The sequence below is a fragment of the Eurosta solidaginis genome, chromosome 1, assembly GCF_040869045.1.
Source record: "Eurosta solidaginis isolate ZX-2024a chromosome 1, ASM4086904v1, whole genome shotgun sequence".
Classification (NCBI taxonomy): Eukaryota; Metazoa; Arthropoda; class Insecta; order Diptera; family Tephritidae; genus Eurosta; species Eurosta solidaginis.
This window is the reverse complement of record NC_090319.1, coordinates 317749977-317764963: the sequence shown is the minus strand read 5'-3', so window position 1 is coordinate 317764963 and position 14987 is coordinate 317749977. Positions and strand designations below refer to the sequence as shown.

At 41.9% G+C, this 14987-nt stretch overlaps 1 protein-coding gene across 3 annotated transcripts in view; it reads right to left on the bottom strand.

Moving 5' to 3' along the window:
* Positions 1-2411: 2411 nt before the first annotated feature.
* Positions 2412-14987, bottom strand: part of LOC137237695 (uncharacterized) — a 138309-nt gene continuing 125733 nt past the window's right edge. For all 3 annotated transcript variants that reach the window (XM_067761724.1, XM_067761722.1, XM_067761723.1), the window contains 5 exons: positions 10357-10746; positions 9544-10271; positions 9322-9471; positions 4250-9260; positions 2412-2764 (listed from right to left, as the gene is read on the bottom strand). In XM_067761724.1, coding sequence (XP_067617825.1) covers positions 2500-2764; positions 4250-9260; positions 9322-9471; positions 9544-10271; positions 10357-10746 — 6544 coding nt within the window. In that variant the 3' untranslated portion in view covers positions 2412-2499. The remainder of the gene's footprint in view (positions 2765-4249; positions 9261-9321; positions 9472-9543; positions 10272-10356; positions 10747-14987) is intronic.

Here is a 14987-nt window from a genome sequence, read left to right as displayed (position 1 = left end):
TTCACGCCTAAGGGCGTCCCGTAGTCTGCGCCTTAGCACCCCCCACTACCTTTGAGCAGCCCTGCTGCTCAGCAAGCCACAAGAAGTACTCGGTGCTGCTCGTGCCCTACGGCGCCACCAGCTCATACAGCCGCTCCCGCTCATATCTACAATCTCCGTAGTAGAGTCGGTAACAATGCCGAGCATCAGCCCCCGTCTTCTTCTCCCCTCTTTCCGGCAGCAATCGCGTAGGTCAAGGAAATAGACTCTTAGTACCAACCACCTTTTGCACCGTTCGTTAGCACAGAATATATACGTTTGTGTAATCTGCTCAATGAAGCTCCTATCTTGGGCGATGCCACTTTCCTAGATGTTCTGGTCTACGCAACGGCAACCCCGGGTTTCATTGCGCCTTGCTGGCAGGACGCAGACCCAACTACACCGGGTACCCCAAACCTTACCCAGGGACGTCCAGTCCGAGGGCCACAACAGCAATTGCGTCCTAGCCTCCCCCAACTAAGGCGGAGTCACCCGTCACTTACCCCTAGAGTGACGACGTCTCCCCCGTTGCACTTCCGAATTCTGCAGTTAAACTGTAATGGATTAACTGGGAAGATGACGGAGTTAGTCGATTTCATGAAGCGGCATAACATCCGCATTTCTGCGATTCAAGAGACCAGCTCTGGACATAACGTCCACAGAAAAGATCGCGAGAGCGGAAATTCAGGCGGTCTCGCGGTTTATAACCCTCCACCCAGTGCAATACAATTTAGTTGATCCTGACATCGGACACAGAGACAGTGTCCTTGAACGTCACGGCATACCCATCACGATTTTTGGCAATCTGACCTTCAGGCGGACAGCAAGGGAAAGATGTTGGCGGATCAAATAGAGGAAACGACGTTCTGCACAATAATCGGAGACGCCCCCACTCGTATGGTAGGAAGCTGTCACAGTTCGCCAGATCTTTGAATCGTTAGCGCAGCTTTGGTAAACTGCGCCAACTGGCAGCCGATGGTAAAATTGGCATCTGACCACCTGCCTATACTCCTTTCGCTCGAGCGAACCGCCGTCTTCATAATTACCGAGAACCGCACTTTCATCAACTTTAAGAAAGGAAAGTGGGACGACTACAAATACTTTACAGACAATCGCTTTTTTGGCCTTCCTATCCCGAATTATGCTCGCCAAGGGGAACGTGCTTTCCGCAAGGTCATTGAATCCGCCTCGACTAGTTTTATTCCCGCCGGAAGAACTCCGGAAATCCAGCCTCCTTTCCCGGCGGAGGCCGCAAATTTAGCGAGAGAACGTGACCTTATAAGACAGCACGACCCCGGCGACCCCCAAATAAGGGTTATAAACCAAAGCGTCACATTGCTTGTTGATGACAACAAGCGGGCGAAATAGGAGGAGCATTTAAATAATTGTAACCTCCCTGCCGGTGTGGGTAAGCTTTGGTCCACCGTAAAGTCCCTATCGAAAACAGGACGATTCGATCGTCAGAGCCCTGTAGGGTTTAGAGTTCATAGCAAAGATAAAAAAAAAATAAATGTAAGGCGCGATAACCTCCGAAGAGATCTAAGGCCGAGCTTCTCTTCCAATTTGCGTCGTGCTCCTCTTGATTTTTCCCTACAAATTGGCCGGACGGGACCTACATATTTTATGCCGACTCCGAACGGCATCTGCAAGGCAGATGATTTTTCACTGAGAGCTTTTCATGGCAGAAATACAATCGGAGCGCTTGCCAGACACTGCCGAGGGGCGACCCCGCTTAGAAAAATTTTCTTCTAATTGAAAAATCTTATTTCTAAAATTTTGATGTTGCTTTGCCCGGGATTTGAACCCAGGGCATACGGTGTGATAGGCGGAGCACGCTACCATCACACCACGGTGGCCGCCATAGCCATAGCAAAGACCGCAGGATAATATGCCGTATTATGTTCCGACAACAGTCGAGTAGAAATGCTATTCGAAAGCTGCCAAATCACATAATTTTTTTTTTCCAATTCTGAAAGAAAATTCTTTCGAATCGAGTTAAATAATAAGGACTCCGCTGCTTCAAACACAATCGCTTCAAACTATTTTGGGAGTAAATATCTTTTGGGTCCTGCACATAATAACAACATGGGTGTCAGAGCTCTTCTGGTCTCTTCTCTTGGGCAGGTGGGCCTCGAGCTTGCATGCTGAACTCAATAGGGGCAAAAATGATAAATAATAGTAATTATAAAAAACTTTAATTATAATTAACCGTGGATAGCCCCACTATTTGCAGCTACGTAAAGAATGCTCGAGTTATCTAGGCTTTCAGAGTAATTGTAAGGCCTACAATGATCACATGAAATCATCGTGTGTCCCTCACCCCTAAATGAGTTTTGCCGAATTTGAAAAACCAACTTCTGTTTTAAAAAAAAACAATCAACTAAGTTATCATAAATACAATAAATAAATATATAATTTTAGTCGTATATATAGTTCATTGATTTTAATACTAATTCAAGTCAGAAAGCTCTTCATATAAACTCAGGTTAGAGTCATATTCCCTGACACAGAGGACGTTAAACTTTTGGAGCTCAATGGTTCACCTGACCCTTTCAGTTTACTCGCAATGATTTGCTCTCTGTTTTTGTCTTTATCCTTTTGAATTTTTTTTAACCAGAAACTTGTCAATCCTTGAAAAGGCTTTGGTATCTCATCTGTTGGAGCTGAAGAGTCCTCATACATTGCAGGTAATTCGGGCAGCCGAGTGTAATTTGCGGGTGAATCGTACATTAGCCAATTGTCGGGCCTGATTAGAATAAGTAGATATCAAATTTATAAAAACAATCGATAAATTAATTTATGTATATTAAGTATAAAGGCTTGGTTATGCATGTTTAGCAAAATGGGTTTTGATTTGGAGACTTGCTGTTTAATGACACTTTCTTCGACTAGAGGTCTACCTAAGTGAAAAAAACCCACTCTTGCATAATCAGGGAAAATAATAATTTTAGATTACCTCTTTTCAAAACAGAAATGGACAAGCAAAATATATTTTACAAAGGCCTGAAATGTTTTAATGAACTTCCAAATCATGTTAAAAATTTTGAAAACTTAAACACTTTCAAAAAAAAAAGTTTATTAGAATATTGCAATACCCTTCCAATAAGATAAAATATTCTGTATCTGTATTTCATGTTACTGATCCTTGAGCGTACATGGGCAATCCAAACAGCTACAGAGGAACCTTATATATATATTATAATTAATTATGTTTAAATAAAAGCTGGTGCAGGGAGGATTGGAAACACGTTCTTTCCAACCGTCCGATAAGAGTGGCTCATTCTGCTGAGCTGCTAGCTTTTGTATTGATCGGTATCAAATGCATTCCGACAGCATAATTAGTAAAACTGTGTAATCTTAAGTTTTGGAACAGGACAGGATTGGAAATATGTTATTTCCAACCTCCCAATAAAAGTGCCTTATAACTCTGAGATGCGAGTCATATGTGTTGATCGGAATATATTGCATTCAGACAACATAAAAATAAAACTATCTAATCGTAAGTCTTGGAGTAGGGCAGCATTGAGAACACGTTCTTTCCAGCCTCCCAATAAGCTGACTCCAGGACCCGCCCGTTGGGACCACCAGTTCCCGTGCTGATCGGAATCTCATGCATTCGGACAGCCCAAATTTTAGAAATCCTATTTTTATTAAAATGTACTTAAAACTTGTAATAATCTATGTTCTAAGGGCCGGCAAAAATGATCTCTCTTTTGGTGGCTGAAAGCGCGCCGAGGCAACTCTTTACCTGATACCTTCGTTCGTCTCCCTCTCACCTTGCAGTCGACAAAAAAAACTGTTGCCGAGATTGAGTTTCCGTGTAGAGCCAAATAGGATAAATTATAGTAAGAGGCGCCACTCGTTACTCGTAGCTAGATGTTTTCTATGAGGTAGTCCCTGTTGTTTTTTTTTTTTTGTTGAATGAGATGTGCATAAAATGTCTTCTATACATATTCGTGGGGTATTTGTGTTTACTTTTTCTACTGTATTTAATTAATTAATTCACTTTCCAAAAATCACAGTTGCACAAGTGCCTACACCGCATGGATAAATGAGAGACAATTCAAAAATGTCCCTCAAAGAAAACATTCGGCATAAATTTTTTGATTTCCAGCGAGTTACTCGCCACTCGTAGCAAACTGGTGGCTTTTATCATAATTTATCCTCTTTGGGATGGTCACGGTAATTATTACCATATTCGCATAACCATGCCAAATCTCGTTACACATACCGTTCTAATTTGTTAAGAATTTTGATGGGCGCAAAGGCAATGCCAACTGTGGCAAATGTCTCTGTATGATCCTTTCTTGTATCTACCGTTCCTTTTTGCGTCACATTCGTTGAAGTCTTTAACATGCGTTCCGATGCATTTAAAATAGTTTCTGGCAATTTGTCCTCATAGTCAATGGCGAATATGTCATTGTTGAAGTGTTTTTCCTGTATATCGGGAAAGTTAGTCTTATTTATTGTTGTCTCAGTCAAAGCTATTGTTAGCGTCTTTTCGGTAGTATTTTGTAAGTCCTTGTCTTGTAGCGAGCTTACGTCGGACATATTCAGTATTGGTAATACGTAATTGTCATCCAATGGTTTCAAAGTACAGTTTTTATTGCTTGTCAAGTTTCGTAATTCGTTCTCTTTCGATTGAAGTACCGTATTTATTACGTCTTCAGGTCTTACATAACCGTCCCCTTCAAATTTTTCACTTCTTTCCGAACTATCGTCTGTGTAGTCGTAATCGTTTTCGTTATCTTTTTCTACACTCCCGCTGTTCGCATCTTCATTGTTTTTATCATCACTATTACTCTCGTTTTTTTCTGAGAGCTTCGACACAAGTGGTTCGAGTGTGCGCGCAAGCACAAACTCGTCATAGTCCTGTCCCGTATCAAAGCCGCCCAAATCAGTCTTTTGCTGTAACGGAAGTTTTTGTTGCTGTCCATAATAACCATAATACGATTCTTGTTGAGGTCTTTTGTTAACACTTGAAAATGGGCTATTCGAGCTTGGTTTATTTGCGTTACCATAATTGGAGTGACCGCTCAATGAAGGCGCTGAACTTGCCACATTGCCAAAACTAGGATGCGGTGGTTGACTAAAGATATTTTGTTGTGTTGACAATAAACCATAGCTTCCGCCACTATTAATTTGATTTATCGGCAAAGGTAGCTGCGTTTGCCCTCCACCAATCGGTTTTGGTCGTATATTAAAACTGAAAGTGCTATCTGCCCCATTTGTTTGCGCGACACCAGTGATGGTACCAAAATTGCCTGTACTTATGGCACTGCTTGAAGCATGCACAACACCAGCGACACCGTTACTATTTCCCCCACCACTCACTACACCACCCACCTGACTCAGACTAGTTGCTGAGGGTATAGCTGGATAAGCGGGTAGTGCGTGCGTTTGTGAACCCGGTCGTGGTATGTAATGCGAGTTTGTTGAATAAATTTGATTGATGCCATTTGCACTAGGTACACCGTTACCACCACCATATATTGGATGCTCCTTTTGTATATTCGTGGTACTATGTGGACTTGCTTGTTGTTGTTTATTAAAATTACCCAAACCACTACTAGCGTATGTTATGAAATTCTGAAATAGTCCTGGAGCACGTGTAGTTGTCGATATGGTATACTGATCTTCCGGATCGTCAACATAAATAATAGTCGGTGGTCTTGTACGTCGCGTTTGTGCGTTAATTGCCGATATTGTAGCTTTGTTAATAGCGTTATATGTTCCCACATATTTGGTGGTGTATCTGTCATAGCCGTAGTAGGGTTTATAGGTTGTTGGATAGTTCGTGTATGGGTTGGTTGTAGCGCTTACAGCCTGTTGGTCTGTTAGTGATTGCTTTTGGCTTGTTTGTCGTATGTTTATTTCGATTTCGTATTGGTCGGAATTGGGTCCCTTGACTATCAATTTCTGCGGTCGCGTTTGATATTGTCGCAGTTCAACTTGTCGACTGGTCATGCGTTGTGTTGTCGTTTTACGTGGTGTCGCTGTGGTTGCTGTCGCTGCGCTTGAAGTTTTCGTAAATAGTTTAGTTTTGGCATCGTTGTTCGGTGTCGCTCCTTGAAGAGCTATCAGTTTGCTGGTGTCGTCAGTTCGTCGACGTTTTAAACGTTTTTGTTCTTCATTTGTTTGTTCTTGTGTTAGAGGGTTTATGTGTTCTTGTTGGATAGTTAGTAGAGTTGTAGTAGCCGGTGCACTCTTAGTCTTGTCTTCTTGGTTTCCAGTCTGTTTACTTATGTCTTGATTTATCGTATTTGTTTGTGCGTCATCTTTCTTGCTATCCGTAGGCTCTGATCTTAACTGGTGGGTTTCAGAAATTATATTGCTTTCTTTACAGTTCGACTCAACATCAAATTTTTCAAAATCTGCACTTTTGTTCAGTTTAGTGTTTGAAAAAGCTAATCTACTGTCTTTTAAGCCTTCACTAACCGTTTGTGTTCTTTCTTCGTAGTTTCTCTCACTCTGCAATTTGTGCGTTTTCTGTTGAGACTTTATTGTATTAAGTCTTTCGTTTAGTTCAACTTTGTCGTCAACCTTTATGTTTGCACTTTGGTCCGTTCTTAAGTTCGTAAAATTTAATTTACAGTCTGCAAGCTCTGCGGTATCACCTGAATTATCTGTTAATCTAGTCTGTTGTGTTTCGAAAATATTAGTACTTGCTTTATGCTCCGTCTTGTTATCAACTCTTCTGGTATCTTCAGTTTTGTTTGGCTTCGACCTCGAATAAGTTAGTTTAGAGTATATGTGGTTACCGACTTCTATACACATTTTATCTTCACTGTATTCTCCAGTCTGGTATCTCGTTTGAAATGTCCGAGTAGCTTCTCTACTCGCCATCTTGTCGTTTTCTTGTACGTTTCGTACAGTTTGGTTTATTACTGAGTTAAAATACGAGTCTCCAGTATTAATTTCCCCCTTAATTATATTGTTTCCCTCGGTGGGGGATCGTTTCACAGGTGGTACGATTAATAGTCTAGAAACCTTTTCGTCAAGAATTACTAAAGCATTACCCTTTTTATTTTTGTGTATAAATTGCATTGTTCGTTTATTGTCATTGTGTACAAATTTTTCGTCATAGTCAGTGCTCAGTTCACTTCTTTTGGTCTCATTGGTATGCTGTTTTCTTAATTTGATGGTCTGTTCTTTGTCAACCAGTTCTAGATCCACTTCGTTTGAGGTCTCGTGTAAATTGTTGTTATAAATGATAGTTCTCGTAGTACTTGTGCCATCTTCCTTAGTTAATAGTTTTTTGTCTTCGTGTTTTTCGTCAACGTTAGTTTCAGGTTCTTCTAATTTCTTCGTTGCAGTTTCGTTATCTCGCCCTATTGATAGTTCTTCGTCTGGCTGTTCTGAGTTTGGTTTTGTGCTTTTATGTGAAACTTCATCGTCCGCGTTTATTGTCAGTTTTACGTATGTTTGCTTCTCGTTACAGTTTAACTGTCGTTTAAGTCCAGTCTTCGTTCTGTTTATTGTGTTTGAGATTTGGTCTTTCTCATAGACTGATTCGTCCTTATTTTGGTTTCTATTGTTCGTTGTCTTTCTTGGGAAAGTTATGATGTTATTTTTCCTAGAGTTTACATGTTGAGTGCGTACGTTCTTATAACCCAATGTGTCAGCTGCTCGTTTCTGTGTCGTACTGCCTTTTTTATTTGCGTTAGTTTTATCTTTACTAGGTGTATTTGGGGTCCTCGCTCCAGTTTCTTCGTTCTTTATTAATAGTCTCTGTCTCGTTTTGTCATTTACGTTAGATTTAACTTCATCTCGTATTTCTGCTTGCTTAGTTACGATTAGCTCGTTAGTTTGGTTTTGTAGGTGCGCCGTATTGTTTTCCCTGATAGACCTCAATTGATCTGAAGTGTGTAATGATACGTTCTGGCGTTTGGCTTGTTCGTTTGTTGTATTTTCTGGTAGAGTTCTGATTTCGTATACCGTAGAGAAGTTTTTGTCCATAGTAAGTCTTTCTGCGTTGTTTTTTTCATTCGCTGTCTCTCGTACGAGTGTTGTATTCACTTCTACATGAATCCTTTCACTTGTCTTTCTCTTTTCTTTAAATTTTTTGTCAAATTGTTTATGTTCTAACAGTTCAGCCGATGCCTTTGTTGGCTCGTTAAGTTGTATGCTTTCTTCTACGCTAATCTCATCTGTTCGTGCCTCTTTTTTGTCCGCGGTCATACTCTCCGTAGCAGTTTGTATATTTCTAGTTTTTTTGAATTCTGCCTGAGTCCCATCTACCACCAGTCCCATCTCTTCTTGTCCCTTCTCATCTGCTGTACGTTGTTTTATGGGTACATTATTCACTATCACTGTCGTGTGTTTTGTTGCTTGCGGACGTCGTACGGTCACACCACGTACGTTGAGCGTTAACTTTGTTGGACTTTTATCCAGCTTATTATTAACGCCTTTTATTGGTTTCGCGGTAGTTGTGGGTCTTTTTACTGGCTTAACTTTTTGTCTTATGTCCAGTTTGTCATCAATACGTATTATTTCGCCAGGTACTTGTGTACCCTGCACAAAACCACTGCTACCAACAGTGAGTGAGTTCTTGTTGTCTGCAGGATGTACGCGATTTAGGAAACCCACTTTATTATCTTTAACTACCTGTACTGTACCAGTCGTTAGTGGCTTGTTCTTATCGTCGTGTGTCGTTACGATATTAAATATACGATCTGGTTCTTTTGTCGCTGTTGTTGTCGTCGGAGCGTTGGCGAAGGGATCGTTTTCAATCCACGGACTCAAGTCGAACGGAGCTAATGCGCCCACGCCACACACTTGACGTTCGTTACCATTCACCTCTGTGGGTATGAAGGCATGTGGTTGCATAGTGCCACCACCTACGGATCGGCAGAGGATTTGCGCTAAGGAAACCCGCCTTATTGAGTTGAGCTGCGCTGGTGTGAACGAGTTTTCGAAACCACCATTTTCATACCAAAAACGATCACCTTTACGCGAATTGCTGAATTGCTGTGCTATAATGCAAGCAAAGGTGGGACCGACAAGTCCTCCTACAACTGGGCGCTCCGCGATACCGCCAACAAAAAGATCAATGTCATGTACGCTGCGGTAAGCGTGGCTAACGCGGTGCGCTGATTGTGGACCGACAACATTGGCAAATTCCTCCCAATTATTTATGGGCGTCAGACCACAAGGTACGCGCCAGGCAGTATAGGGTGGCACTCCATGATCACGGCCACGCTGAATATTGATAGCAGCTAAATCCAAACCAAAGGGAAAACCTGTAAGTTAAAAAGAAAAGGTTAAATGGCTGCTATAGGCTGAAATGAACGCGCAAAATACCTGGTGTTTGAAAAAGATGATTTGTTAGCTCGGGCGTAATAAACTCGTCACGCTTGAGAGCACGTTGATTGACCAAGCCACGTATCAGCCGATGCAGCGAGCCGGGTGAGCCTATATCTCCACGTTGAAACTCCTCATGCAGGCTGACATCTGTAGGTCAGTAAAAATTTATTTAGATTTTTTGCATGAGCTCGTCACGCTCTTTTCCAAATCGGCACTTACTATTACGTAAGAAATTGTGAAACCGATCACAGCGCATATAGGAGTTCTGCACCAGCGAATGACCAAACCGAAAAGCAGCCGCTGCAAATGAATTTGCTATCGTTGGATTTGTCTTTGGATCATAGCCCTCATAATACCCATCGCGCTGCAACTCTAAATCGAATAGCTTGCACACTTCGCGTCCTAAAACTATAGGAAGAAACTCCCTGTACGTGATATGCTGAAACATTGCGCCAACTATACGGCGCGCCTCTTGATAGATCTTCTCATCACTCCAATGCAAGTTCATTTGACTTAACTCCATTGCAATACGGTTATGTTCGCCTACCCAAACATGATGTAGCGCTAGCAAGCCTGGTTGCTCACCACTACGACCATCACCAGCGCGTATGCAGTGTGTGGCTAAAGTGCCACGTTGACATACATCCTCTGTAGGATTACCGCGTCCGAATACTAGTAGGCCATTACGAAATACACGTGCATTGTCAGAAGATTTGACGCTATTCGAATAAATGGGCGATGCATCGATGTAAGAGGTAGCTTGGTTGGTTTGTTCACGCCATGAGAGTATGCAGTCGCGACGTTGTGCGGGAGCAGAACGTAAAAATTCCAAACAACGAACTTTCAGCGGAGCCAACCATGGATCGTCGAGGGGTACTTTTATGGGAAAGCACGATGGATGAAAATCGGTATTACCGCAGCAACTTGGAACCGAACCGTTGATGGATCTTTAAGAAAAAAGAGTGAGAGAGAGAGTAGTTATGGAGATTTGAAGGAATGAAAAAGAAAGAAGTATATGCATAACTCACTTACCTTGGTTGAGCCGTTGAAGTAATATCATGATCTAGCAGCTGCCCCCACTGCGCTGTCATCAGCGTTACCGGTGCCTCACCTTCGCGTGCGCCATGCACCAGAAGGCTAACGAAGCGCGAAGAGGCTAAGGGTCCACCATCTACCGACATGCGTACCGAATCCACACCATCTCCGTACTCGGGCGGCAAGAAACGATTGAATGGCATTTGTGACGCCCCCCAACGTGGTCTGCGTCTGCTGTTGCACGTTCCATCATGTGTGCGATAGCGCGCTGATGCGGGCATACAGGTGGGTGGATCACGCGGCGGGCAAAGTCCTTCGAGTGCTGTGTGACGCAATGATATCTTCGAAGTGTGTGCTTGACGTGCCAACTCATTGAAGTATTTGTAACTACAAAAATGATGAAAAGCAAAATAAACTATGAAGTCCGGCGAGGATCTTTTTTAAGTTAAATATTTTGTTTCCATTTTCCACGCATGCGCGCGTCTCTTGGCAACTTTGACTCATCATTGCTTTGTTGCATCGCTGTGAATGTTTCACTTGAAAATGAAGGAAAATTCAGAGTTTTGTCGGTATTTAAGTGACCTAGCTGATGGTTTTTGGAAGGCGCACACTGCTTTAAGCAGCCAACAATCCGTTATCTAAAAAAGAGTAACAACAATAACAATGCCACAAATAAAATTGGTGAGAAGAAAGCTTTCTGCTGCGCAGCTTTAATGTCAGCGCTGGGTAGGCATAGCGGTCTAACGAGCTGTGAACAAGCTCATAGCACTCATCACCTATCCGCGACTTCATTTCAAACTTGATGTGCAGCGCGCAGGCGTACAAGTTCCGTTGCATGTAATCGAGTTAGGCGACAATTGCCTACATGAATGCTACAGCTATTGTGCCTCAGCTGGCAAATGCAAACATTCGCATACGAAGCCGATTCGGAGTCGCTGCTGCTTTTTTAGTATTTATTTTTGTGTCTTTTTCAATTTATGAATTTACATTTATTAAATTTATTACTATTTCTACATTCATTTTAATGTATGTTTTGTAAAAGAAATGGAGAAAGTGGAGAAGGTTTTTCATATGCAAGCGCATCGCAAGGCGATACAAACAAAAACTCAAAGCTGACTTGCAGCGGGTTCATCATGAAGTTGTAGCTAATGGCACCAGCGAACGGGTTTTAGTTTTTAGCTCCAACGTCACGACACTATAAAATACACAAACAACAAAAGAAAATTTATAATAAAATACGTAAATAAATACTTTTGTAGTTAATAGCTGTACTAAGTTCAAGGGTTCGCGTTCTCACCAAAGCCAGGTATTTTTGTAAGCCTGAAATTCACTTTTGACCTTTGGTAAACCAACACCAAATGTGATGACCTCCTTATGGAAGCTTACTACGGTGTTTTTAATATAACTTTTAATGCTAAGTCTGAAAAACTTAATTTCTGTGTATATTCTTTGCAATGCACTACCCCAAAGTCTAGCAACTTCAAGCACTACACCAACTGCCTCACAGACCTTCGGTTCTTTGGATTTCAGTCACCTCTGGTGACTCATGCCTTACCGCGTGTATAATCGCTAAGACTTATCCAAGGGACTCTTGCGGTGTTAACTTCATTGTCAAAAACATCACTGCTGCACACGATTGTAGATATAAGAAGTACCTTACAAGGTAGAGCCTTGATGTTTGAGAATTCTATGAAGTTTGGTGTAGACGCTTGCCATCATTAGAGACACCACTAACTCTAACTTATAAACGCTATTACGAACAGATATTATTTTGTGGGGTGGCACCTCCATTTTGCCTCCCCCCCTACCAACTTCAAATGATAAGTCTGAAGTGGCTAAAGATGGGACAAAGCAGCTAGCAAGTTCAGCTTGAGTTCATTTTATAATACGCCAAGGGTTCCGCAACTTGTAGCTGCACTCAACTCTGCGTAGTCATCATAAATGCGGAATATAATCGGAGGAGGGAGTTTGTTTAATAAAGGAAGTGAAGAGGTGCTTCCCATTGTGATGAGACTCTCCACAGTCAGAAAGTTGCCTGCAGGAAATGTCTAAGTTTGCTGCATTAGCAGGAGCTAGTGTGTTGTGGGCCATGTGGTGGCAGAAGTAGTTGTACTTCTGAGCACATTTGTGCTACTACTGCCAATCCTGAGTAATGTATATTCATTCACGAGCTCAAATGAATGTGGTCAGATCATATGCGAGATGCGGACGCCAACACGTGTGAAACAATTAGACATGGCCAAATAAAAGGAAGCTTCAATAGATCGACTTTAACATACGACGCTGCGGTAAGCGGAGGTCTGTGTAATTCCTTACCCTGAACGCTAAGTACCTATGAAAAGCTTTTCAAAAACTGCAAGCAATGAAAACAAGCCGCAAGCTTAAGAAGAAGTGGAATGATGAGCTTAGCCTGAGATGTCAGCATCTGTTATAGGCAAGTTATCGATGCCTGGTTGTTATCCTCACCGTGCAACCAACCGTGGATAAAGCAAGGCATGAAGTTAAACGGGTCTTGCTACACGTACTAAAATGGTGATGCAAACAAGAAAACAACTTCTGACATGAAGTGTAGCTTCAACCTCGCGGCTATCCACGCTTGGAGTAACACAGTCGATAACTTAGTCCAGAATTTCAACGGATGATTATTCTTGAAAACAAGTTCTACCTTGAACTGAAGGAGGGAGTGCGATGGTCTAGAAGTAACGTAAGCCCTCATATCAAATTATTCTCAAAACAAGTGATAATACCGGACCGTATGTTGTTGTTTTAACGATAAAAAAAATCTTCCCGATGATTTTGGGAAGTGTTGTGGGTAAGCTCTGTATTACGCTTAGCAATCCTTAAAGTATTGACTGCTTATCCGAAAATAAGCTATCAATATCAGCAACACTGTCCAAATTTTAAGGGGAGTGTTTTTTTCATTACATCCTTAAACAACATTTAGAATATTATGGAGTAAAGTTCTTCGCAATAAACATATAAGATCTTATTTTTGATCTAAAAGCGACAAAGGGATTGCAATTGGGCCAAAAAGCTATGATCCAGAAGGTATTTCTACCGAATATCGCCCATAGCAACAGAGAAAGAAGGAAGACGACTCATAGACTTAACTCGCCCGTACAATGGGCGTCACTTATAGCTATGAAGGGATGATGGGGGTGTTTTAGTATACAGCGATCAAAATCGGGTAAATGCAAATTATATGACAATGTGCAGCGTACTGCCGAGAGCATGTGTCCATTATATAATGAACAGAAGGAATATTCAGAGTTGTTGCGGTGCTTACGGGGCATTGGCCAATTGGGGTATATGCGGCACGGATGGGACTGAAACACAATACCTCCTGTCACGGCTGCAAGCGTCCGGAGGCGGACGAAATGGTTGAGCATCTGCTGTGCGAATGCCCAGCACACTGTCGAAGCAGAATATAGTTTCTTGGAAAGCCCTTTTTCGAAAGCCTCCCAGAACTCAAAGATGTTAGACCGGGAGAGCTTCTCAAATTTATAAACTCCACAGGATGGATATAGAGGAACGGGTTTCCCTGAGGTGCTTGAAAATATTTATTAGTCTTCTTACAACACCCTTTCATTGGTTAACTCACGAGTTTGTGGTATCAAAACGGCGCATAACCGCTAATTGGAGTCAATTGGGGCTCGCCACTACCACCAACCAACCAACTGTCATGGCCATTACAAATAAGTGAAAACGAATAGCAATCACAAATGCAATTAACGGTTATCAAGAATTTAAGACCAACCGCTTTAGCTTACAAACGCGAAAAGAGTTTCTATTAGTGTAAAACTTGTACCAAATATTTATGCGAAAGTAAAAGTTGGCTGAGTGTCAAACAGTGATTTACAAATTGAGAAATATAACAAAATACAAAATAAGTTTCCTTTACCTTCTTTATATATTCATTCCCAGTAAAAAGTCCAAAGGATATGCCACAGAAGTAATTACTTTATGCCTAGCAAGAACATTTCAGCCCTACCCTTTGTAAGAACGTCAGTCTAGGGCCCAAGACCAAAACTTACGATGAGGCCTAACGTAGCAGTCATGAGGTTCATCCTATCGTACGAAGCGATAGTGTGGTCGCCAGCCCTGGACAAGCAATACAACATTAAAAAACTAAACAAAATACAACAAGGGCAGCCTGTGGATACGTAAAAGGAACAATTAGATCGTGTCCAACAGATTTAAAATGTTATCCTTAACCAGCTGCCATTGGAACTCTACATACACCTTACAGCTACTATCTCTGCCATCAGACTCAGGGAGTCTAGATGCTGGGGCGAGAAACAGTATGACCACAGGCAGAATCCTTAGATGATTACTCTATGTAGTATCGACAACAGATTATATTTCGCTTTCCTTGAACTTTGGCATTAACTTTAAGATCAGCCGACACGATTTGTAAAGAAGGTGTGACTTGCTTTGCACTGGCGGGTCCTAAATGGGCTGCAGTGTTGGTGCAGGGGTCTGCTCCGAACAGCTAAAAGTCGCACTCTCAAACCGTCTTCCAAATTCAGCTAGTATCTTTCAAGAAGAGCTACTAAGAATAGAGATGGCCTTTTGCTTCCTGTTGGCGAACTCAGTAAACGGTCGAAAGGTATGCATATTCTCAGACA